At 34.7% G+C, this 27,418-nt stretch overlaps 1 protein-coding gene across 5 annotated transcripts in view; it reads right to left on the reverse strand.

The window, feature by feature from the left end:
* The window catches only part of LOC145686285 (protein argonaute-2-like), a 279,317-nt gene that overhangs the window by 216,590 nt on the left and 35,309 nt on the right, over nucleotides 1-27,418 (reverse strand). For 3 of the 5 annotated variants that reach the window (XM_081759417.1, XM_081759420.1, XM_081759416.1), the window contains exon 2: nucleotides 21,623-21,864. In XM_081759417.1, coding sequence (XP_081615543.1) covers nucleotides 21,623-21,626 — 4 coding nt within the window. In that variant the 5' untranslated portion in view covers nucleotides 21,627-21,864. The remainder of the gene's footprint in view (nucleotides 1-21,622; nucleotides 21,865-27,418) is intronic. The other 2 variants (XM_081759418.1, XM_081759419.1) reach the window with 1 other exon arrangement.

Raw genomic sequence — 27,418 nt, forward strand, 5'->3', positions numbered from 1 at the left:
GAAAAGTTACCTGCAATTATTTTTGCAAGCTACTTCCCTTTTCCATAGTTGCACTACCACTGGAATCCGAAATCCATTCTCACATGGGTTTCAGCCTCCACTGTCGGTCGCACTCTGGATCAGGGTTCCTACTGTTCTCGAGAGATCTATTTTCCTGACTTCTCCCTGACCTTTCGCAGGAAATTCCCTGACGTTCATGACAGGTATCGGATAAGGTTGACATATAAATAGGAATAAATAACGGTGAATATTTATATATGAGAACATTTATTCCATAGAGACAAATAATAACCAATTGCTCATACGTACATTCCACTTACCACCCATAAAAATCTGAGTAACGTTACATACTGTGATCATTAATGGTTGATTAAGCTGAAATTGGTGTACAATTAATGTTAGGAAAAAGTATATTTTATATAATTTCCCTGACTTTCTCTGATGTCCAGTTTTTCCCCTGAGTTTCCCTGACCTGCACCATTTTCCCTGATGTCCAGTTTCTTTTCCCTGAATTTCCCTGACTTCCTTGATTTCCCTGATCAGTAGGAACCCCTGTTGGATAAGTCAAAGATTTTATTTGGTACCCATCTTAACATGAGTCCTAGAGTAACCGTCAGCGTTTTCTCCAAAAAAAAAAAAATAAATAAATAAAAAATAAATAAATAAATAAATAAATAAATAAATAAATAAATAAATAAATAAATAGAAATAAATAAATAAATAAATAAATAAATAAATAAATAAATAAAAATTAAAAATAAATAAATAAATAAATAAATAAATAAATAAAAAGTTTTATTTCGATTTTTTTGAGAGCTCCATTTATGCTTCAGTTTTACAAGGTTAATAATCTTTTTGTTGTTGTAGTTGTTGTTGTTGCTGCTGCTGTTGTTAACAAGTCCAAAACTCACTTTTCCACCGAAAAACTATATTTATGGAACTTTCGTCCCGACTTCTGTCATGTTTTCAACTTTTTCTTCTAAGCACTGCCTCTCCCCCTCTCCCCCAATTTTCCGTTAACGTCAAAGCTATGATGTTATTTCAAATTAAGTTAGGAAAAGTTTCTTTTTTTAAATTCCTTTTCTAATATTTTATATTTGATAGGAAATGTATATTTTTGCCTTCATCGAAATAGAAGGGCTATTTGGAACAGAAAGGTGGATGTCCTAGATTGGATTTAAGCCTACGTGATCGGAATAAAAAGGAAGCCATGTTAACGCAGTGAGGTGAACAGTATAAAAGTCCAGATTTTTATAATGGGTCATCTCTTTCTCTTTAATCATATTCATCTTGCTAGTCACTATGTTTTGGTACGCAACAGCTGGATATTGCACTACACTATTTAAGTTGTTAGCTTTGAATTAATGAGTAAGCGCAGATTTTGAAAACTGGAAGGATTGTCGTAAGTATTAAGACAAAATTTTTACCCATACAATTACAACATTGGGTCACGAGGACAATGTTACTTATGTCCAATATTACGGATGGTCTATCTGATAGGTCACCTTCAAATGTTATACGTTGAAATTTAACTCACGATTCCTTTCTGTCATATCAATAATCAAGTATGTAATTTGTAATCAGACTTATTAGATATCTGAAATAAAGTTTATTTTGGTGTAGGGTACATATATATATCTTATTTTTCTTTCATAAACAAATTCATTTTGATATTATATATATATATATATATGTATATATACAGACTGTTCCAAAATTCGTGTAATTTTCTAGAGCACTGGCAGAAGATGAAGTTTTCATACTATTAATGTCAAATTTGGCATTCTTATTGCAAAATGTCTGAATTTTTCAAATTTCAAAAGTAATTAAAAGAAAATTACTCTTTAGTCCCTCTTTTGGGGGCGTAAACACAACAGTTTATTTTTCTTATGGGAGATTCAATGTTAAATTTTGGAGGCAGTTTTCTCCAATAACTTTTGCTAAGGACTTTGGTACAAATGAGTGTTATTTGATACAAAATGCAATGAAACTCATCCGCAATGCTAGTGGAGTCGTCTCAAACATTATTTTAGGTGAGGCTCCCCCTTTGGGGGGGGGGGGGCAAGGAGCATAAATAAGTGATGGGTGAAGAGTTTTATTTTAGGAACACCAGTAAGCGTAAGATTCATCACAAATACCACAGAACTAATATTCTGATGCTCCTTGCATGTGCCAGTAACTTATATGGGGCTACAGCCCCCCATCCAAAAGTCACATTAAAAATTCAGCGTAATTATTTTTTGCACGGACATACGAGAAAAAAAATATTTTGTTTTTGTCAATTAATGTGAAATTTGTTGTTATTGTAGTAGAAAGGTAAGGTTTTGAAATCTGGAATGATATTTTTGTAACGCACCACCTGAGGGGGGACACAGAGGGCGCAGCATACGATGGTGAATGTTTATAAAAAAAATTCCAAATTTTGTTGTGGAAATGCCAGTGAGCGTCAGATCAATCACAAATGTCGCAGAAGTAATTTACGACGCTCCTTGCATGTGTCAGTGATTGATATTGGGCTACAGCCCCCCTTCCAAAAGTCACATTAAAAATTCACCATAAATCTTTTTGCAGGGACATACGGTAAAAAAAAACTATTTTGTTTTGGACAATTAATGTTTAATTTGTTATTGTACTAAGAAGGTAAGGTTTTAAAATCTGGAATGTTATTTTGGTAACGCACCACCTTTAGGGGGGCACAGGGGGCGTAGAATAAGACGATGGATCTTTATAAAAATTCAAAATTTTGTTGTTGAAATGCCATTGAGCGTCAGCTTAATCACAAATACCACAGAATTTATATTCCGATGCTCCTTGCATGTGCAAGTGACTTATATGAGGCTGTAGCCCCTCTACAAAATCACATAAAAATGACCATAAATATCCTCAGCAGGGACATAGGAGAATACATTTTTTTGGTAAATTAATGTGAAATTTGGTATAATTGTAGTAAAAAGGTATGCGTTCTGAAATCTGGAATGTTAGTTTGGTAACGGACTGCCTTAGGGGGGGGGGGCGCACAGGGGTCGTAGCATAAGCATTTGGGACTTTATAAAAATTTCCTTTTTTTCTGGAAATGCCAGTGAACGTCAGATTAATCACAAATGTCGCAGAATTAATTTTCGACGCTCCTTACCTGTATCAGTAACTTATATGGAGCTACAGCCCCCCTTCCAAAAGTCACATTAAAAATTCACCATAAATATTTTTTTTGCAGGAACATATGAAAAAAAAAACTATTTTAATTTTGTAAATTAATGTGAAATTTGTTGTTATTGTAGTAAAAGGTTAAGGTTTTGAAATCTAGAATGTTATTTTCGTAAAGCACCACCTGAGGCGGGCATAGGGGGCGTAGCATAAGATGGTGGATCTTTATAAAAATTCCAAATTTTGTTGTTGAAATGCCATTGAGCGTCAGCTTAATCACAAATGCCACAGAGTTTATATTCCGATGCTCCTTGCTTGTACCAGTGACTGATATGGGGCTTTAACCCCTCTACAAAATCACATAGAAATGACCATAAATATCTTTAGTAAGAACATACGGGAATACATTTTTTTTTTTTTTTTTTTTTTTTTTGTAAATTAATGTGAAATTTGGTGTAATTGTAGTAAAAAGATATGTCTTCTGAAATCTGGAATGTTAGTTTGGTAACGGACTGCCTTAGGGGGGAGGGCACAGGGGCGTAGCATAAGCATTTGAAAATTTGTAAAAATTTCAAATTTTATTCTGGAAATGCCACTCAACGTTACATCAATCACAAATGTCGCAGAATTAATTTCCGATGCTCCTTGCATGTGTTAATGATTGATATAGGGCTACAACCCCTTCCAAAATCACAAAAAAATATCATTATTTCTTTAGCAGGGACATAGTGGAAGAATTTTTTTTTTATTCGTCACGTAATGTGAAGTTTGGCTTTATTCTAGTAAAAAGATACAGGTTTTTCAATTCTGTAATGTTATTTTGGTAATAGGGGTCAAGGATGCGGAGAGTAATTTTATGGTTCTGCAGAGTACAGGGGGTGGGGCATTAAAATTCCAAGTTTCATTTTGGGTGTGCCGACGAGCGTAAAATTAATCTCATGACGCACACAATTAGTCATCCAATGCTATTTCCATTGTAGTAGTGAGTGATATGGGGCTACAACCCCCTTTGAAAAAGCGATAGAAATTCATTATGAGTGTCCTTACGCAAAGACCTGCTGACAGAAGCTAAATATTTTTCATAATTAATGTGAAATTTGGCATTATTGTCGAAAAATGTTTGTTTAGAAAAAAAAGCTGAAGCGACAATAGGAGATTACTCATGTATGGATTTCTTTTAGGGACTTGAACTCAAAATTTCATTGATTTAATTGGAGTTTTAATGTGAGATGTGGGAAGCAGTTTTCTCTAATTATTGTTTTGGTTGGAAAATTAGCAGTTTTGGTTGGAAAACACAACAACATTCCTCCCTTTGTTCCTCCCCTTGCACCTATGATCGTACATGCGTCTCTAATTTTATTATATTTTCTCCTTCTTATTGGGTAACAAAGCCGGCAAGAAAAGTTCAAACTTTTCTTTATTCGCTATGAGTGTCAAAATAATCGGAAACATATTAAAATTAATGCCCAGAAGCTACTTCCATGTGCCAGTGTCCATTTTGGGGTTTCAATTCCTTCTCCCCAGTCCCAAAATAACTTTTAAAAACCACACCACGTTCTCTTATTATCTTCCATGCTCCTTTTGGCCCATTCAGAATGCAGGCTAAAGGACGTGTGTTTAAGAAGCATTGAAACACTCAACTTTCATGTCCTTATCATAGGTTGTCGTCCTACACTAAATTGATTTCAAACAATGTCAACAACCCTATGTTTTGTAAAACACCCTTCTTAGCTTAGCTTCTTGTTCATCTGCACTGACAACAGTATCAGATCTTTTCTTATCGCAATACATCAACGATTTACGACTTACCTGTTGATAGTTCAATAGGAGTTCATGTTTGTAATCAACACCTGGGTTAGATCGATTTCTTCGGAAATGCACATTACATAGACGTGAATCTAGGGTAGACTGGATGAATCGTTTGTGAATTGCTTGTCGTTTTCCTACATTTTAAGAGTACATTCATACATGGTGTTTTTCGATCATCCAATCTTTAACTCAGGATCAGCATGCTAATATAATTGAATGGTATATTTTATCAGAAAAATCTGTAAAAGCAACAAGATCCCGTATAGTTAAAAAACTCGGACTAAAAGTGCGCGACGTGCATATTGACCGTTTGTACAAACAGTACAGCAGCAATTGTTTTCACACTGTCCATCTTGCATCTAGAAAAGTGCAAGATTTCCAAGCATATCTACAGAAGAAACGAAAAGATTTGTGTCGTTATCTGTTACTAGTTCATCGCTGACAAAGGCTGTTTCCTCATATCAATCACTGAAGCATGCAAGGAGCATCGGAATACTAATTATGTGACATTTGTGATTAATCTGACACTCACTGGCATTTTCAGAATAAAATTTGGATATTCTTAATAAAGATCCACCATCTTAGCCTTTGCCCCAAGTACCCCCCTAAGGCCGTGCATTAATAAACCAACGTTCCAGATATGAAAAACTTATACCCTTTTACAATGATAGCGCCAAATTTCACATTGCTTCAGATAAAAATAGCTTCTTCCGGTATGTCGCTGCTAAAGATGCTTACCGTGAATTTTTTATATGATTTTTAGGACGAGGCAGCCCCATATCAGTCACTGGCACATGCAAGGTGTGTCGGAGCGTTAATTCTGTGACTTTTGTGATTAATCTGACCTCACTGGCATTTCCACAACAAAATTTGGAATTTTTGTAAAGATCCACCATCTTATGAACGCCTCCTGTGCCCCCCCCCCCCCCTAAGGCAGTGTGTTACCAAACTAACATTCCAGATTTCAAAGGCATACCTTTTTACTACAATTACATCAAATTTCACATTACTTGATCAAAAAAATGTATTTCCATATGTCCCTGCTAAGGACATTTATGGTCATTTTTATGTGGTTTTCGGAGAGGGGCTACAGCCCCATATAAGTCACTGGCACATGCAACCAGCGTCGGAAACTAATTCTGCGACATTTGTGATTAATCTGACGCTCACTGGCATTTCCACAACAAAATTTGGAATTTTTATAAAGATCCACTATCTTAACCTACGCCCTCTGTGTCCCCCTTCAGGTGGTGCGTTACCAAAATATCATTCCAGATTTCTACTACAATAACAGCAAGTTTCACATTAATTGACAAAAACAAATTATTTTTTTTCCCGTATATCCGTGCAAAAAATAATTACGCTTGAAATTTTAATGTGACTTTTGGATGGGGGGCTGTAGCCCCATATAAGTTACTGGCACATGCAAGGAGCATCAGAATATTAGTTCTGTGGTATTTGTGATGAATCTTACGCTTACTGGTGTTCCTAAAATAAAACTCTCCACCCACCACTTTTTTATGCTCCTTGCCCCCCAAAGGGGGAGCCTCACCTAAAATAATGTTTGAGACGACTCTACTAGCATTGCGGATGAGTGTCATTGCATTTTGTATCAAATAACACTCATTTGTACCAAAATCCTTAGCAATAGTTATTGGAGAAAACTGCCTCCAAAATTTAACATTGAATCTCCCATAAGAAAAATAAACTTTTGTGTTTACGCTCCCAAAAGAGGGACTAAACAGTGATTTTCTCTTAATTACTTTTGAAATTTGAAAAATTCAGACATTTTCCAATAAGAATGCCAAATTTGACATTAATAGTATGAAAACTTCATCTTCTACCAGCGCTCTAGAAAATTACACGAATTATGGAACAGTCTGTATATATATATATATATATACTGGTTCCTTTTGTATTTAACACATTATTATGGCTCACACTTATTCATTAGATACTCCCACTTTCAGTACTGAGTGTCCTCCAATTCTTCTCCTTTGCAATAGCGTAAGTTTTGCAAAACTAACATTCAGAATAAAAACTTTAAATAGATAAAAATAAAGCAGAAAAACAGGAAGATAGTTAGGCAGTCTAAAGAAAAGGGACATTACAGAGCTATAGTAACTTTAACACTTAAAATCCCTGATCCTATACTTAAGTAAAAGGGATTTTAATATTTCACAAGAACCACGAAGTGTGCTGCCTTCTGTTGTGACTGATGAGTTGGTGAGGAAAATGACGAAAAATTTCGTGAGAATAGATGATGCGCAATGATAATGCTTTCATGTTAGCTTCCTTAAGTTTCGAGAACTGTTTTGCATGAGATTGTCACCGACCACTTAGGTTATCGAATTCCCGCTGAGGTCCGGAAATGCTCACAGAAGTCCACAGAACCAAATGACTTGGCGATGCTTTGACATTCCTTGCCTGTTACAGCGAGAAAGTAGAGGACTTTTTAAACCAAAACGTGACTGAGAATCGAAACAACATTCAATGGAGTTGCGGCACACAGGATCTGTCACAAAGCAAAATTTCAAAACGACGATATCAGCAAGAAATTCATGTGCACAGTGTTTTGGGACAGGAAAGGGGTTTTGCTGGTTAACTTCGTATCCAGGAGTGAAACCTTTGATGTGGAGTGATACTGTGAGACTCTGAGAAAACTTCGGCATGCAAGCCAAAACAAAAGGAGATTAATGTTCAGTAAAGGAGCTGTGTTATGGTGTTACGGAGTTATGGTGTCTTCACTCGCGGGATATTTCGTTGAGGAAGCTTTGCATAAGTTGGTCACTCGATATGACAAGTGTTTGAACATTGGTAGAAACTATATCGAAAAAAAAAAAAAAAAAAGGTAAGGTGTGCTCTTTCACGAAAAAATAAATTTGACTTGAACAAACTTTTTTTTAAAACGGTGCTTACATTGCAGACATGTCTCGTAGTTCACGATCACTGAAATTTAAAATTAAAATAACCTCTAAAATTCTACCTAAATGTTATAAATGGGCTAAGGTAATGTCCCGAACTAAACCTAATTACAACGAGTCAGTGGAGTTAGAACAGAAGAATGTGGAGGAACTCTGAGACCCCCAGATAATTCACTATGGTAGTTCAGCATTAATACGGTGTATTTTAAACAAGAACAACTGAAAAAAATATTTTTAAAAAAATCCTCAGAAGACTGGTTACGTTACTATAATGATTGAAATGCGAACTTTACAACAACCTGCTTTTACGGCACCGGAAGATTTTATGGAACAGCTTGAGGAGAAACGCAACTGTTAGTTTCTTTGTAATCATTTTTCATGAAATTTAAATACCATGACTTCCATCATTAAAAACTATCAAAAAGACAACATACTTTGATAACGATAACATTCATAGGGTACGCTCGAAGTAGATCGTCGTAACTATTGGCCCTTATATTTGTATCGGAGAGAGAAGGGATAAATGTATTTTACTTATTATTATTATTATTATTATTATTATTATTATTATTATTATTATTATTATTATTATTATTATTATTATTATTATTATTATTTCGAAACACTGGCAAAGCTAAAACTTTTCCTAAAAATAGCCATGAATGACTTTCTCTGAATATTTAATAAATCATATATTGGCTGATATGCATAAAAGTGAGATCTTACTCTTTGCTCAAGATTTTGAGATTAGTCTCAAGGTTGTATGAGTAAAATGCGAGACAACGTGACGTCATTTGAGTTTAATCTCAGGCATCTGAGTAAATGTTCGGAATTTACGAATCACACAATGATTTCTCATTTTTTGTATGCATAAAGTTGAGTATAATCTCAAGTAGCTGAGATTAATCTACAAATTTCGTGAACCACCTCAGTACCTGTCTCACTTGTCTCATAGTGTGTGACAGTAGATCAAAATGGCTTAATTTATGAATGTGGAGCTAAGAAGAAAAGTGTACGAAGTTCGGAGAGACTCTGACGTGCATGACTATAAATGTCTATAGAACTGAAGAACAAAATTTACAATGGATGGCACAGCATTTTCTCGGGGATTTACTGGAAACCAGAGGTGGGGCTCTGAATAATGAGAAGATGAATTGTAAGTACTGTTTGTTGCAGATAATGGAAGCTGGAACAGCTGGAGACAGCGCAGTGCCTAGAATGGTAAAACCTATCACGTTGCACTCTCAATGATAAATAAACACAATAAATAAAAAATAACATGTTAAAAAGAAAATATAATAAATAAATAAATGATGATGTAGGGAAAATCACTTCTTGTTCTTTAGCAATTCATAATGGACACTATCTTAGGGTCACGGTCATCCCGTCAACTTCGGATTTCAACATGTGCGCTTTAGTATACTCTCTCTGTGTGATTAGACTAACTTTTTATGAGGAACAAAACTGAACTTGATCATTTTTTCTATTTCTTATAATTTTGGATCTACTCAATTTTTTTCTGCTAATTTTAAAAACTTGACTTCCATTTTTAACATACAGATGTTTTCGGGAAACCGAAGTAGACACTTTTTTAAATCCCCGTAAACCCCTAACACCTTCGCATGAATTAGCACTGCTGTTTTGTTTCCCATCACAAATGCAAAGTGTTCCCTTTTTATGTTTATATATATAAAATTAAAACTACTATGTTTGTACTCTTAATCTCTTGAACCACTCTACCGATCTCGATCAAATTTTCAACATAGATGAGGTTTGGACCTGGGGTGATTTTAATCATATCACTTTGACGGTGCAACTTAGGGGAGGGGAGGGGGGAAATATTTAAGTATGTTTGAAATTGAGCGAAATTAATGTCAAATCTATAGTTTTTGGGATTGCTGAGAACAGTGACACTTCCGATCACGTTTACATCCAAATTCAACCCTGCAACTTGGGGAAGAGGGAGATACATGAAAATGATCAAAAATGACCAATATTAATGTGGAATCCATAGTTTTCGGGATCGCTGAGACGAGTAGTTACACTTCCGATCCCGTTTAAATCCAAAGTCAGTTCCGCAACTTGGGAGAGGGAAGTGAGGAGATGTATAAAAATGATCGAAAATGGCCAATATCAGTGTCGAATTCATAGCTTTTGGGGCCGCTAAAATGAACACTGACACTTCCGATGCCATGCCCCACAACATGGGGGATGGAGGAGGGTGATATATAAAATCATCGAAAATGACCGATATTAGTGCCAAATCCATAATTTTCGGGGTCGCTGAGATGAACAGTGACACTTCAGATCCGTTTAAATACAAATTCAGTCCCGTAACTTGAGGGAGGGAGAGAGGAAGATAGATAAATATTATCGAAAATGACCGATATCAGAGAGCGCTTCAGTAATAGTAAAAAGTGACTGACTAACGGAACATAATACTTTTTTTTTCTTATTTTTATCCAGCAAAGCGGGTAATTGACGATACAAGTCCAATATTAATTGGCTCTTCAAAATTGAAGCAGAGTTGAGGCTGTATAGGGCTGAGAAGTTGGTCGTAACTGTTTTATATTGCTGGAATATAAACGAAAGTAACCGTAGTTTAATCTCTACTCCAACAGAAAACAAAAATCGTGCTTTTGTGCTGGATAAATAACGCTAATGATTTTATTTTATAACATGTTTTCACTTGCTGCATCCCTGTGAATTCTTGATTTACAGAAGGAAGGAAAATAAACTTCCCCGTCTTCATTGCGTCATTTCTGTATGAAACGTCATCAAAGCCGCGTTCGCATGAATTGAAACTGCATGTCACAGTGAGAACAATCTCATTTGCTATTCGTTCTTTTTATGCATACGAAATACGAGTAAGAACTAACCTGTAGATTAATCTCGTTCGAGATGTGAGATTATACTCACTATTTACTCATTTTTATGCATATCACCCATTGTTACGAATTCCGATAAGAAGGCAGAGGCAGAAAAATGGGAAACACAAGAGTACAATGTACTTTCCGAATTTTGATGAAGTGATACTGAAAAATGCAACTGTATTCCCCTGATCCTGTCTATTATATTGACTTCTTCTTATGACGCGTTACTTGTTATCAACAATGCATAACAGTTTCGACACGACTTGATAATGTATAATTTAGGACTCTTTGGCGGCCAATGAATCATGCATTTTATTATTTCGCTACGCAATAGAACAACTCTCCAATGATTTTTATATCCCCAGCTCTCTAAATTATCGAACAGAATTTTCACCGAGTCGTAGAACATTAGTTTGAGAGAGGCACAAGTAAAAGCTAGGAAGTGACGAGATAGAATTTAAAAAATAAGTGCTTATGTTTCGAGTTAGTGTTTAGATATAGCTTATGGAGCTTAATAAAACGAAAAATACTTGATTTTATTTAGTTTTTCGTTCTAGCCCTAATCCGCTGAAATATCAAATCTATCTCAATGGGTTATAATATTAAACATATCAACTAATGACTACTGACGATTTTTAGTTCTTTTAAATCACACGAATCGTGTCCAGATATCGTCGATTTATTCTTCTATCTATACAAACATATTACATCCAAAGCCATTCATTTCGTGTATATTGTGTCAATAATAATGTTTACCATGACAACCGATTAATTTAATTACTTATTTTCTCTTTTTTTAAACTGTATATATGTTTGATTATTACGCCTCTGATCATATATCAATAAAATAGGTACAGATTGTCAATACCATTATATACCGTTGTATAAAATGTCGCCCAGAACGGGAATTCCGTAACAGTATTACAGTGAAGGAAAGAACCCTGGATAAAAAAATATTTTCAAACATTCACCTTTTGAATAGCCTTCGTATTAATTATTATTACATCAGCCCTCGTATTAATTATTATTACATCAATATAAATAGTCTTCTCTTCTCTTCCTTCTCCATATATATTAATTCATTCATAACAACATTTTTATTTTATTACAAATCACCTATCAGCAAAGCGTCGATTCATTAAAATATATATATATATATATTGTTTACGGGCCTATTCAAAAATTATAGCTAGCTAGTGGGTTACATTGAGATACCAGTTAATGGTTCCCTTTGGCATTGAGCGAATGACATCTGTATACAAACAACATTAATTATAATTAAGATCGTCATCATATCAAATGTCAACGAGATCAGAAGGCACTAATTACACTTAGAAACTTCAATTTAAGACTGATGTCACAAATTTCAGTTTTACATAATCGGATCTCCCTTGAACACATAAGATAAAATTGAAGATGAACACAACACTACAAGTTATCACAAAAACAGAATGAACCAACAACATAAAATATTTCAAACAACAAGTATATCATAATCATATCACAACATATTGCACACTTATAAAATTCAAATGAAGTACTCATATCATAACTCGCAACATCTGGGAGAATAGATTAAGAATTGTTATCCAAGTTTAATTTAGTTAACACATCAGGGTTGACTAAAGTTTCAACTAGCTTCAGCCATTTGTTTTTCGTGATTTCCGAAGGTTGCCATACCTTCAGTTCATCAATATTGCGAAATCCTATAGATTTGCCTGTTTTAACGTCAATCAATTCGAACACTCTAGGATTAATTTCCTTAATACATAGGTAAGGACCAGTATAGACATCACAAAACTTATAAATTCGCTTTAAGTTAGCATTGCTTTGGGGATGGAGCTTCAGAAATACCATGTCACCAACTTTGATCTGATATTTATTTTCCTGTTCTTTGTCTACCTTTTCATTACATCGCTGAAACTTCTGATGAAGCCCAGCTCTAGGTGGTTCTACAATAACAAGTATCTTCTTTCCAGCTACTTTCTCCACTACGGTGGGCAAAATATCTTCAGCCTGTCCAACAAAATACTCGCTGTTTGTGATGACATTCTTTACAGCATTGGCTCTTGCATCTTCAACTGCCTGGTTCGACATCTCTATGCCAAGAATTTGAGCACATTTCTTAGCAAGAGTAAATCCAATTTCTCCAGTGGCACAACACACATTTATCAAGGAAGTTTCTTCGTCAACTTCAACCACTTCCGCGATGGAAGTATAAAGCTGCTCGGCTCCCGAAGTATTCACTTGAAAATAAGAATCTGGAGATACTCGGAAACTCATGTCACAGACAGTTTCTTTCACACATTCTTTTCCGAACAACAGCTGCAGTGGTGGAGGTTTCTCGCCTTCTTCCTTTTCAGTGAAGGTCTGGAAATAGAGCGATGTTACATTCAAGCAGTTTCCTTCTCTGTTTTGGAAATAATCTTTCAAATCATCCTTAATCTTCCCTATAGGCAAATGCCTCAGAAAGTCTGCAAGTCCTTCATTCTTCTCTTTTCTTTCTTCTGCCCAACCTGCTAAATCCAGATTCCTTCTCAGCAGCAAATCCGTCAGTCGTGTGAGTGAAGATTTTATTTCTTCAGTCTTCTTCTTCAGCTGTTCTTCATAAGTAATATCCCACAAAGGTATTGTAGCCTGTTTTATTCTATCTTCTACAGGTAACTCAACTTTCGCCTTTTTAGAATCCTTATCATCAGACTTTTCCAATTTTCGCTTACGTTGATCAGTTTCGGCAACTTCGGCTGAAAGAACTCGCTTCTTCCAACTGTATCCATTCAAGGTCTTTACTGCCTTCTGTTGGTCTTCTTCAATTTTGAAGATCAAATAGATCCAAGGACTCGCTCTTTTCGGTGACCTAATAGTATGGCTTCCCAACTTCAAATCGTCTGTCAACAATTTCTTCAATTCCCCTAAACTGTATAATCTCGGCAGACCTTTCACTTCAATTTTGAATATGCCTGTAGTAGTAGTGGTGGTGGTCTCCTTGGCCGGAGATAATGGTTCTTCTTTAATTGTAGCATCTTCCGCATCACCATTCACCACAGGTTCAGCTGTTTCGTTTTCATCCTGTTCTTCAATATTTTCATTTCGTCCATCGACCTTCTTCTGACCTTCTTCCGGTTCTACTTTCATATTCATACCAGTACCATTCACTTTTTCAAACAATACTTGCAAGTTCTCTTTCAAATTGTGCTGTAGCCGATCGAAATTTTCATGTATACCCTGAACTCTATCTGCAAGAAATTTGTGTTGCGTATATTTGTTCTAACTTTTCGTCATTCGATTTTTGTATTTGTTCTAGCATTTTAGCATTCGATTTTTGTATCTGTTCCAGCTTAACAGTTAGTAGTTGACTGATCGTGCTAACAAGATTAGACTGACCATGTTCAAACACAGTTTCGGTGTTTTCGGGTATGATTTCCACTAAAGCACTTGGTACATCCATTACGTTAGAATTTTGTATATCGCTAGTTCTTTGTATTTTCTTCCCACTTCTCAAAACGGTGACACTCATAAAAGGGATATATGTTTGCAAATATACCTCGTCCTTACTTGTATTCAGAACTTTAAGGTAGATTCCCGGGTCTACGGCACCAGATAAAACGGAAAATACTTGATTTTATTTAGTTTTTCGTTCTAGCCCTAATCCGCTGAAATATCAAATCTATCTCAATGGGTTATAATATTAAACATATCAACTAATGATTACTGACCATTTTTAGTCCTTTTAAATCACACGAATCGTGTCCAGATATCGTTGATTTATTCTTCTATTTATACAAACATATTACATCCAAAGCCATTCATTTCGTGTATATTGTGTCAATAATAATGTTTACCATGACAACCGATTAATTTAATTACTTATTTTCTCTTTTTTTAAACTGTATATATGTTTGATTATTACGCCTCTGATCATATATCAATAAAATAGGTACAGATTGTCAATACCATTATATACCGTTGTATTAAAAAGGCGTCTTCCTTAAAAAATCATTTTTGTATCCCCGCTCCTCCAAAAAGTAACCTTTCCTCCGCCACCTTTTCCCTTCATTATCCATAATAGAAGAAGAGGAGGAAAGAAGAATGGTATTAAATGAGTTCAATGGGAAATAAGGGTATAACTCAAGTGGACAGAAAAAATTAAATACCTTGCTTGAAAATAGATAAGTCTACTGTCTAAAATGAAGCCTTCGCGTCATGCATTAATAAAATTGAAATGGTTTATCATCTGATTATGATGTCTACAAAAAAAACATATCCTTGAACACCAGGCTCAGACACTATTGCACTGTCATCCGTCCAGAGGTGACAAGAAAGGTATAATCGAGAAACTCGAAGTTAAAGAAGGGAAGATTTCAAGAAAAACTTTGGTACCAATAAACGACAAGGATGGATTTAGAAAACAGCATAACCAGGATTTATATAGACATGTGCAGAAGATAACTGATGCAGAAAAGAAGGATTGTTGTTGTACTTTACTACCACATAAAGTGCTGTATTCTTGCTCACAAGTTGTTTGCACCACTGAAATAATAATAATAATAATAATAATAATAATAATAATAATAATAATAATAATAATAATTATTATTATTATTATTATTATTATTATTATTATTATTATTATTATTATTATTATTATTATTATTATTATTATTATTATTATTATTATTATTATTATTATTATTATTATTATTGAGGAATTTTATTTGAATTTCTTGATAAGAAAAGTTTTATTCTACTGCATAAACTGTTTTATATTCATCAATTTTAATATGTAACATTTATTTGTTTATCGAAAAAAATGTTCCTGCGATACTCCTGAATGTTAACTTCACTGGTTTTTAGTCTGAAAATATTTAATGATAGCAATTCATTAAAAATTTATTGAAAATAATTTTTTTAATCTGAGGATTGCATTTTTTATGTGACAATACTAGTTTCGTCATGAATATTCATACACAGGATGAATCAGAAATTATATTCACACGTTTGAAGTAAATATAGCGTCTTACTGTACATTGTAGAGGGAAACGCTGAATGGTGTATTTAACATGAAACTTTGTTTCTTCATTTCAGATAAATCACGTGACTGAGTTTTGGCAAAATGGCGCAGAACACGTAGAAGCAAGTTACAGTTGCAACGTGGGCGATTGCACACCGGAATGATTGTGAGACTGTAGGATTGGGAAAGGTGTGATTTTAGTCGATTAATTTTGAAGTCGACTATGGGGAAACGAAGACAACGACTGCTTACAATGGAGAACATCCTGAAAATAAAATCTCCTGGAAGGCTTTGCAGTAGCACGAATCAGTAACACTCGTAAGGATTGTAGGAGCATTCGCAAATAGTCTATTAAAATCGACAGCCAAGGCACACGTGGACTTGGAATCAGTCAGTCCAATGTGCTTCGTATTGTGAGAGTAAGAGCTACTGCCCAAGCAGCCAGATTCGTCTCTGAATGAAAATGCGTGACAAGAGATTGGAACTGTTGTAAATTTGTTTCCAGAGAACGTAAAAATGACGAATTTTGGTTACTCACACTGCCTTCGTTTCTTGAATCTGTGCTCTACGTGAATGGAAATGTTGATTGACACATTTGTTATTATGCTATAGATGATCCATGAGTTATTGAAGAAACACGTTTAAAATGAGGATCGGTTACTTTTTGGGCACCAATGGACGGAAAGAATTGTTAAGAATGCTAATCTTGGAGACTATTAATGCTAACTGATACTGTGAAATGCTTCGTGAACTTGTGGTGCCAGTGGTACAAAGTCATGCAAACGAACATTCCTTATTCCTACAAACCGATGCATACTTCTCACTATGCCACTACACGAAGAATGTTTAAGATTGTGAATTGTCAAACAGGGAGAAACAGAGGAAAAATACTGAGAAGAAGAGGAAAGATACAATTGTCTCACAGCTTGTGAGTATTAACTGTAGGGTTATTTGAAGAAAAGGATTTATACCCAGAAACTGCGAAACATCGCCACGCTGAAAAAGCAATTGCGGGAGATTCGATTTAAACTGATTTTGAGTTTAGTGTGCTTTTCAGCAGCGAGACTATGAGACGTGACCTTCAGTTTAATGTGGGATTCGAACCACATGAGCTGTATTGAACCCGGGTCTCCTACATAAAGGGCGCCTACGCTAACCGTTTAGCCACAAGTGAGCTTGCAAGTGTGAAAGAAATTCGAAGAGTATATATCTATTGTTAAGCAGAATGACTTTCCAAAGAATTGTAAATACGCTTGGATGAGGAAATTAAGTGACCCTACTTATCATCATGTTCACTGCTTTATAACTTGAATAATTTATTTCCAACGGCACTGTCTCACTTCCCATGCCATAATACTGTCATCACATAGTGCAATCAAACTTCCAGCTCACTTCTGACAGTCTACGTAATACGTAATAGTACGTACTAGTAATATGTAATAATTTATTTCATATTACATTTTAGGCATAACCTTCGATGACTGATGAATTTGTTTTGATGAGTGTTAACACAGACATCGAAAAATTATACACCAGTTATTTTGAACGATGGTACAAAACTTCTTAAGAGGTTCAAGAGTTAGACGTGTGAAAAGACATAAGAACAGCACCAAAGAACATAAATTTTACATCCTTAATTGATGAGTTACTATTCCGTCTCCGCCATGGTGTCAAACTGATGATGTAATGAATTTTCTCATCAGTGAACTCAGAATAATTCCTTGTTAAATTCTTCATCTTTATGTAGAAATTATTTGCTTTCATATTACCCATCACTAAAACCGTATTATATCTTTCACTTTTCTTCTTCTGACCATCATATTTCATATCACATCTCTTATAATAATGCAATTTCTTCTCCACCATCTTTTTTCTTTTTTCACAACGTTGTTCGTTTCTCTTCCATTTCGTTCAATACTTGTTCATTTGTTTCCATATTTTAATTTTCTCTATTCTCCTTCAGGCCTCTAGTTATCTTTCATCACTGTTGTCTAGTGTTCTGAAACGTTCATCGCAACAAACTCTAATATATATATATATATATATATATATATATATAATGCAAAATTTTCGAAACGAACAATTAATTACAACTACTGATTAAATGATTATGTTTTACGTCATTGTATAACAGTGAACTTAATACTAAGCAGGATCCGCACAACTATTTGAGTTTGTATCCAAGGCTCATCATTTCACTAGAATTCATTATAATATAATACGGTTTCAAGTGAATTTAAGAAGAACCAAGCTAACAGACTGTCACCATTTCTCCCCTTTTTTAAATACATTCCCTAAATAGAAACAACTTAAATGTGCCACTAAATTTCATATCACATCATATAGTTTAAAAATTATTTGATCTGAAATTAATGGATCAATACAACACGTAGTTTGAAATACACTTGTGAAACGTACCACAGATATCACATTTCGTAAAATACAGAACTTATCTTTACTTTGAATAATACTTTAACTTTGAACAAATATTTACATTCATATCCCAGCTCTCTTTGCATCTTCATATACACATTTTTGCACATTTGGTTCTCCCTTTGAATTAAGTTTGGTCTAAGTAATAGTTTTCAAAATTCTCTACAATTTACTTTTTTTAAAACCTATTCCTAGAAATGAATTGCTGACAATTATACAGTTATTCAAACAGCAAACTGCGAAGTCTGAAAAGATATTTCACACATCTTTCCCCTGAGTTCATACACGTTTGTCTGAACTATTTCAGGGTGTCTACTAGATTTATGTTTTTAAATTCCAGGCTTTTTCTAGGTTTTTCCAGGTCTGTTTATATTATTTTCCAGGTCTCTATTTTTTACTTTTTTTTTTTAACAAAGAAAAGTTGTTACTGCTAATATCCCCTACCAGGAAAAAAAAAATAGCACTTAATTTTACGATATGATATGTTGAAACTTAGGTTCCGGAAAAAGGATTCCTGAAAGAAAATGCTAACAACAGTGTGTGTGTTACGGTACACTGAAGCATGTTTTGCCCTCAGTTTGCTTCACTAAATTCTAGCGTTTCAATTATCGTCTTATCTTAACAAACAGGCAAAACGTTAAAAATTAAATTAAATTTTAAAAGAGTTTCCCTTTCTGACCAGGGAAGGGTCCAAATGGGACACTCGAGTTGCCGAACGACATATATCAGACATGAAAGAGGGTGTGAAACTATGTACATATGCAAATTTATAGCGGCTGAGGGCAACATGGAAAAGCAGGAGAGCCGGAAGAAATATGGCCGACCATACGGCCCAGCAACACAGAAAGCTTTGGAATCACTCGTTCTACGCGCATGAATGGTCACAGAAATTAAGGTCAAATGTTTAGTAGTAGATGCATTATAAGATCTGCTATATCTGTAATTAACATCATGGCCGCCACATTGAGTGGCCATCTTGAATTCAGATTCACAATGTAAAAGAGAAAGTGGGTCATATGGCATATGAAATACCACTGAAATTTTACCAGGAATTCATTGGTATTAACCATTTTGTAGTAACTTTATTGCGAGTTAAGGAGTAACATGCAAGAAAGTCGTGAGGGGGATATTTGAACAAACGTCAGAATAACCTGTCGGAATAATGTTGGCACAAGATACACATCTAGAAAAAAATTACAAAGAGCATTTGCACATGCAAAGAGCTGGTAATATTGCAGTGTTAAAGATGGATAGTTGTTGTCATGTTAAAACACCCGACACAAAGGAGGACTAGGGATTACAGGTACAAGTACGGCATGGTTCTTCTCGAAGAAAATAATATATATCATCGCATAAGCAAGTATACTAATAAATGTACACACCAATCTTTGAAGGACAGTTGACGTGAACAGTATCTATAAGAGTGTGATGAAAACACAAGAGCTGTTCTCACCTGACACGCTATCATCCATCTCTAACGTTTGATTTTCTTCGACCACTCTTATCAATATTCACTAAAAACTACATTTCTGATTTTCTGCACAAGGATTATTGTCGCACGTCCCAAACTCAAGTACTAATAATGACACAACTACCTGGGGATTCATATTCATGCCCACAACAAGAAATAACTTTTTCATATGATGAATTAGAATATATCTTGTCATTTTCTAGCACTTCCTCAACAGTGGTTCACCGACCAAGAGCACATTAACCTTCCTACCAACCACTCTATCTTACTTGACTATTTCACTGATAACGTGAATATTAGCTAATGAGCTTTCCCGCGTATTTTCTGTCTGCAAACAGGACACACAGTAGGTGGCACGGACTCACCTTTGGTCTTTTCTTTCTCTATCGTTAATGATTATCTTTCCCTTACTCGCAACTATTCTACATGTAAACACACTTTTCTTTGGTCTATACAAACTAGAGTTGTTCGAGCTCTACTTTCGCGTCATACTAGGGACTCTATCACAGTTTATATACATCCTTCTTGCACGTTACTTCTCAACTCACAATAGTTACTACAGAATGGTTAACACCAATGTATTCCTGGTGAAATTTTAGTGCTATTTCATATGCCACAAGACCCACTTTATCTTTTATTCTGTGAATCCAAATACAAGATGCCCACTTTCAATATGACAGCCATGATGTTCATTACATATAGCAGATCTTATGCATCTACTACTAAACATTTTGCTTCAATTCTGTGGTCATTCACGCGCGGAGCAAGTGATTTTTTAGGTTTTTCTGTTGCTGGGCCGTACGGTCGGCCATATTTCTTCCGGCTTTATTGCTTTTCCATGTTGCCCTCAGCCGCTACAAATCTGCACATACACATAGTTTCACACCCTCTTTCATATCTGATACATGTCGTTTAGCAACTCGAGTGCCCCTTTCGGACCCTTCCCTGGTGAGTAAAAATTTCCCAATTTTCCTTGATTCCCAGTTTAAGTATCATTTTCCCTGACTGATCTCTTACTTTTTCGTAAAAATGTCCTTTTGCAGTATTTCGCTGATTTCTAGGTTTGTATTGTAGCAAAAAATGTTTTCGAACTGCCACATAAAATATGGATAGAAATTCTACCTAAAGATTTTCTAAGTCTATGGGAACTCTGCAACAGGGAAGATAATGAAATAAGAAAAAAAAAGTATGTTACAAGGAAGTGGAAGCAGTGACAGAAAGCTCAGGTATCCCCGTGGTCGTCATCAACATACTCACAAAACAAGCCTTTAAGAAAAGTAAGGATTTTTCTATTATACCGGTATGCAGTGAAAAAAGGTAAAATTGAGAAAAATTCAGGCACAAAAATAAGTTCCAGCCTAATTCCAGGTTTTCCAGATTTTCCAGGTCTATTGAAAAATTTACATGGTCTTCATAAATCTAGAGATAACATATTTCTCCTTTTGGCTTATTGGCTGCAGAAAGAAAAACACTCTTTCTACATTGTTGTCTCTGTATGAGTGTGTATGTCGGGAAAACAAACTCAAAGTGCACAAGCAACACGAATTCAGAATTATTTGCCATCAAAGAACAAACGAAATGAAGTGAAAGAGTTATCATTCTACATATTAAGAAATAAATATAGTATGAAGGACCTCCTCCTATGATTTTGTGTTTTTGTTGAAAAGGAAACAATATTATTCTCACAGGAAATCTGCTCTTAAACATATTAAATTGTCAAAACCAAGCTGTATATGTATAACTATAGGCTAGAAAAAAAAAGAAAAAACTGTGACATTTAAATAAAGTAATCAACTAAACTTAACTATTTTAGTAATAAATTTTCGAACATACTTGTAAACCTTTACAACTGCAAGATCTCTCACCAATGAAACGGACAACGTTTTCTTCTTCAAAGAAAATATTCCATTTAAAATATTGTTGTCCTTGTAATATGCTATATAATTTAAGTACTTACGCATCTTTGGTGAAAGCCCCTCTTCACTTGCAGAAGAAATAAACCTTCCTTCCTCCTTCAGAACTAAGTTCCGACCGCCGCTTCCTTTTTCTTGAACTTAACTGTATGAAGCCTCTTCTCTCCTTAAGCCTTCTGCTTTCTCCTGGACCAGTCTTTCAACTATTCTGCTCCTGGTAGCCTGACCGTTGCGGCTTCTTTGGTCTCTGCTTTCCTATATGATCACGTAATATTATCAAAGTAGCCTAAAAATCGTAAATATTAAAACAGAGTTCATAGTTTGCATTTAATCATTTAATGAAATCAGTATTATTTAATGAAGCTAATTTAATTCGATTAATGAAATGAATTCAAAAAAAAAAAAAAAAAATATTCTTTCAATATTCTTTCGCTGTTTTTCTTTTGCGTTATACCAAAAATATGCTTTGAATTACGTGTAAAATTTCGTTTATTTCACTTTATATGTTTGAGTATATTAAGTTATTTATAGAAAAGTCTTTAACTACTACATTAATATACATCATCATTGTGCTGACTATATATAAGATTATAAATAAAATATGTTTTACTAATGCGTGTTTATTTTTAGACCTGTCATGTAAGAATTAGAAATCACCAGCATATCTAGCGATTTATGAACACGTATATATTTAAAAAAACATGCCAGATACTCGTACAACTTTGTATAATATAATGGACTGAAATTCTTCACGAAGATTACGTAACTGAAAAACTAAAAAATCACTAACACCAGTTACTTTTATCTTACATTGTGGAAAGTCCGTAAATTGTGGAATCATTCCCCGTCAAATGTTGGAGCAAGTGAAGAGTGAACCGAACTTTTCAAACAATGTAATAACAGGCGACGAAACATAGGTCTTCAAATATAACCTTGAAAGCAAACGCCAAAGTTCGGAGTGGCACACCAAGATTTGACAAGAAACAGATTACACAAAGAATTTTTGTAACCTAGACCTATGAAAAGTTCAAATTATTTAATTGGGAAGATAACTATTGTACCTCTAAACACAAACCTTCATTTCAAATTATAAAGAGATAACCTTAAACCATGTTACATTAATAACACACAAGGGAACAGAATTTTGAGTTCCAAGTTATTGTTATTAAAATACTACTAGTTCATTAAAAAATGCAAATAATTAAAAAAAATCTCTCTTTTTTTTTAGATAAGTGTCTAAATTATTAAAAAACATGAATTTCATCGATCAGTACCTTAAATTAAATATATATATTTTTTTAAATCAAAATTTGAAATATGAATTGTAACTTTTACGATGGTTATAATATCTCGTTTTATTTCAGAACAACTTGAATTATACATTTTGTCCCTTTATTTTTCATAAATATGTGATGATACTTTTTTGTTAAATAAGTTAAACACATGGTGTTCAACCTATGTTTAATTTATTTTAACTCACGGGTTCGATTTCCGGCGGGAGCTCATGTAGTTCGGATTCCGCGTTGATCAGTATATTCACGTCTCATATAGCCTCGCTGCTGAACAGGACGTTAAACTCAAAATCAACTTAACTCAACTCTTTTAACTCACGTTTTAAAGGCAGTAAGTTTAATATGTTTAATTACATGTATCTCCATGAATATATGATAATACTTTTGTTAACTTCTTGGATCTACAACTGGATGATAATATTAAGTGAGTTATGTGGAAACATCCAAACGAAAGTTAATTACAGTTAAATCATGTGTATTGCCAGCAGAGTAACTTACAAAAACTCCCTCTTGTACGCTTCCTTCCGGATGCATATATTCACACGTTACAACTGACTACAATTTTGCTCAAGATTCCTTATGGTTTGATAATGCTTTCCATGAATATAACTGTCTCAGTAAGCATCTTACACTATCCTGATCCTAAGAGAATAATTACGATTGTGATAATTATCTACGGTTTATTTGCCCTGAATAACATATAAAAGCATTTTTTTTCCTTAAAATAGGTTGAAGTAAAGAACACCAACTGCTAAACTTTACTGCATGAAAGATCATTTGTGTGGTGTGGCGTTCTCTAATATGTTGTATGAGAAAATGTATGTTACTGTCTCCTCGAAATTTAAAACAGATGTAATGTAAGCAGTGTATAGCATTTCATTTAACATTAAATAAAATATATAAAATTTGATCCGAACTTGCGACATCCTGCTCCAGACATCGATACATCATAACACACCCATCGTTGCATCTTTCTCACAACCAGGGAGATTTTCTGGCTATGAGCTTGAAATCTGCAGTGAATCTGTATTTAAAAGTGAAAATCTGTAGGTTTTCTTCATCCTCTTTCCTCAGTGTCTAACTCACGATCCTTTCACGAGACGATAACAATAGTGAATAAAACGAGAGAACCCTGAGAAAACCCAAGCACATTGTATTTATTCACCAAAAATCCCACTTGGTGGAAGCTGGAATCAAACCAGAGAGGTGAGTGGTTTCCATGTCACAGTCTGTAAATTGCAAGAAGTCATGTGGGAAATCAAATAATATTAGAACTTCAGGTCGAATGGCAAAACTGAAGCGAGTCAGCAAACTGTACTATTCGATGACATGCATTTGTGTGTGTAAGTCTAACCGCGTGTCTGTGTATCTGATTTTAATGAAACTTTTAGTTTTAGGTAATGAACCTATTTCTTATGAAGAACAACAGAATAGCATGGAGTAAAACTCCACCTCAAGATGGAAGTTTACCCATATTAGTTCTCCCAGCACATAATTTCAATGAAATTATTCTCTACGATAGCTTTCACTATATATATATACAGTATATGCAAGATGGCGTACATTTGCTTCAAGGTTTCCTTGTCATCCCTAGTGCTTGCAACTGAAATCAGTGAAGGATAAAGAGCATAAAAGGGGGTTAATTTAATACTAACTTAGAAGTTTCTGTATATAAAATACGAAATGACATAACTTACCATGGCAACTTTCGTACAAATTATTAGATTTTGATTAACTATAGTATACCATATTTTCTGTGGAGGCTTTCAGCTTGCATCCCATTGCTTGCAGCTGAAATCGGTTAAGAATTACAGGATAATTTTATCCTATCTTAAAAGATACGTTTCACATTTCAAAAAAGAACCTGATTTTCGTAAATCGTAAAACGTAATGTAACCTAACCACTATTGTTTGGAACTGAAATTAACTAGAGACAAGGGATGAATTTTAGCTATTTTAAAAATTTCATCAATTTTAAAAGACTTGTTCTATGACAAAATTTAAAAACCAGTCAATAGAGATGCAGAGAGCAGAACACCCCTGTTAAAATTTAGTATAACAAAAGCGTGCAGCAATTCGCTACGCAGTCATTCCTGCATGCTTGTAACAAGTTCAGTGAAGTGACATGAGTTATTTACGATATTATTGCCAAAGTTCTATATGACTTCTAGAACTGTCTGGTTTCTATCATCTCGTGTTCCCAAATCACTGCACCATGAAATCCTATACATGTTCCATTAGGTTGAGATCAAGAGACCAAGGAGGCTAGTCCATGTAGATAAGTTTTGAGTGTTCTTGTAGCCACAACTAGGTATGTCTGGACGTATGCACGGCAATGTTGTCGTGCATGAACACAAACCCCTCTTGGTCTGGAAAATTTGCAAAATAGGATGGTAGCAAGGTGTATCAATTCAAGATATCAATATAAACCTGGTTAGTCATTCCCCCGGCACTGAAATCAGTTTCCTTGAATCAGTGTCTGCCATGTAGCCCTAGAGACGTACCGCAATTAGTCCATATAGCCCTCTCTCCACTACACTTTGAGGTACATACCTTGTCCTTTGTGGCCTATAGAGGATAAGTCTTCCTCATTGATCGGACAGAAATACCTTTTCATCACTCCATAGAGTTAGATCCCTGTATGCCTAAGGGAGTTCAATGTTCCACTGTACACATTCTAATCGTCTCACCTTGTACGACGTCGTGAGAAGAGTCTTCGTAGCAGGACAAAATTCTCCGAGAGACTACCTTTAGTCTGTGCAATATGGTTTCTTGCAAAACAGCCGTACTCTACAGCCTTGTCCTGCAAGATGGATCTATGACGCTTTGCCTTGTTCCTGACGTCTTCTATCAGCTTCATTGTCAGCTGCACTTGTTGCTCTAAGTCTGACTGATCTAGAAGAAGATTTATTTCATTAATTTTACGCACACAAACATCTGCTAACACTCCGTCGGTCGCAACCAAGTGCTCTAACGATTTGAAATGCATTCGGACTTCACGCTCCATAATTTCACCACGCTGAGCTACTGTCAAATCTTGGCTACCACATGGACGTGGCATGGTTTTGCTTCTCAGAGTGAATGTTTAGAACGATATGCTGTAAACAACATACATGGCGTTACTGCACTATGCTTCTCACAATAACTGTATAGTCCCCCTAACTTTTACCTCCTACATCAGGGGTACGAAACTTCTTTGTTTTAAAGGGCATATTGACAAGATGGTCGTGTATGATGGTATGAACATACCTAATTTTTGTAGATATTTTACAGATATTAGTTACATTAATAATTCATATGAAAACGTATAACCCTACAACATATTAAAAAGATATAATAAGAAAATTTATCATTTATTTACTTTTTCAGAAGTATATTACTAATATATTTCATATTCTTTATTTAATTTAAGATTTTTCACAACAAGACCATAAAGCCACACTCTTTGACTCTGAAAAGTAGCAGGATCCCAATCCCTGCCTTAAATAAATATTTCTGTTTCCATGATCATATAAACTTAGTTTTCATCATCAAAATTATATCTTTAACGACAACGGAACTTTTATCTTACTTTAGATTAAGCCATTAAAACGTTTAGCGTATGAAGAACTGTAAAAATAAAAACAAAAACGAAAGAACACTGAGTGGACCTATAGATTCATAGTTGCTATCTTAAACATTGACAACAGCCACTTTGCCACGAATACGTTGTCATTGATGTCTTTATTAGAATCGAATTCTGTGTCCCCATTTTGAATCTCCTATATTTTTCTTTGTTTCATAGATTGCTTCGTATTTCACTTATGTTATCGTCACTTATCTACACTATGCATTATTTGTATTTACAACTTCTGTACTTTTACATAATGCATTCTACTTTCATTGTCTCTCCTCACAGAACTATAGCTTTGGCTAATTTAATTCTCATGTTCTCCACACTAGTCAATATAAGAATGCCCGACTCACAAACAGGTGTACATTTAATTGTTTGACAGATAGTACGTCAGTTTTAAGATTCCATTTCTGAATCTGATGTGCATCGGTGTGGATCGAAAAGCACCAAGTACATATGATATGAGATTTATTGTTCGTCAGTAGAACAGCTCTGATGTAAGTTGTCCACGAATCAAGATTACAAAAATATAGTCTGTGAATCTTAGTTATATAAAACTAGCTGAAATATCCGTTCTTCGCATGGGAAAACTAGGTTTATGGAAAATATCTGAACCCTCCCTCCACCCTTACGATATGCATTTCCATTCCAATAGAAAAAAATTATTAAAACCCATAAGATACTAAATTTTTGGCATAAATTTTTAATTATCTCTACTTCCCTTGTGACACGTTCTTCAATCAGAGATGATAAAAATTCAGTTCAAGATAGGTGATAATTATTAAAAAATTCATTTTAAACGATTCTGCTTTTTCCCGTAATGAGATTTCCACAAAGTCAGTTTCATTTTTATATATAGAAATTTTTATTTATCGGTTTTCTACCGATGTATAGTAAGAAGTTGTTGCTCCAGGTGTTTACAGAGAGCAGCTGCC

Source organism: Thermobia domestica, chromosome 5 (genome assembly GCF_964235325.1).
Source record: "Thermobia domestica chromosome 5, izTheDome1.hap1.1, whole genome shotgun sequence".
Lineage (NCBI taxonomy): Eukaryota > Metazoa > Arthropoda > Insecta > Zygentoma > Lepismatidae > Thermobia > Thermobia domestica.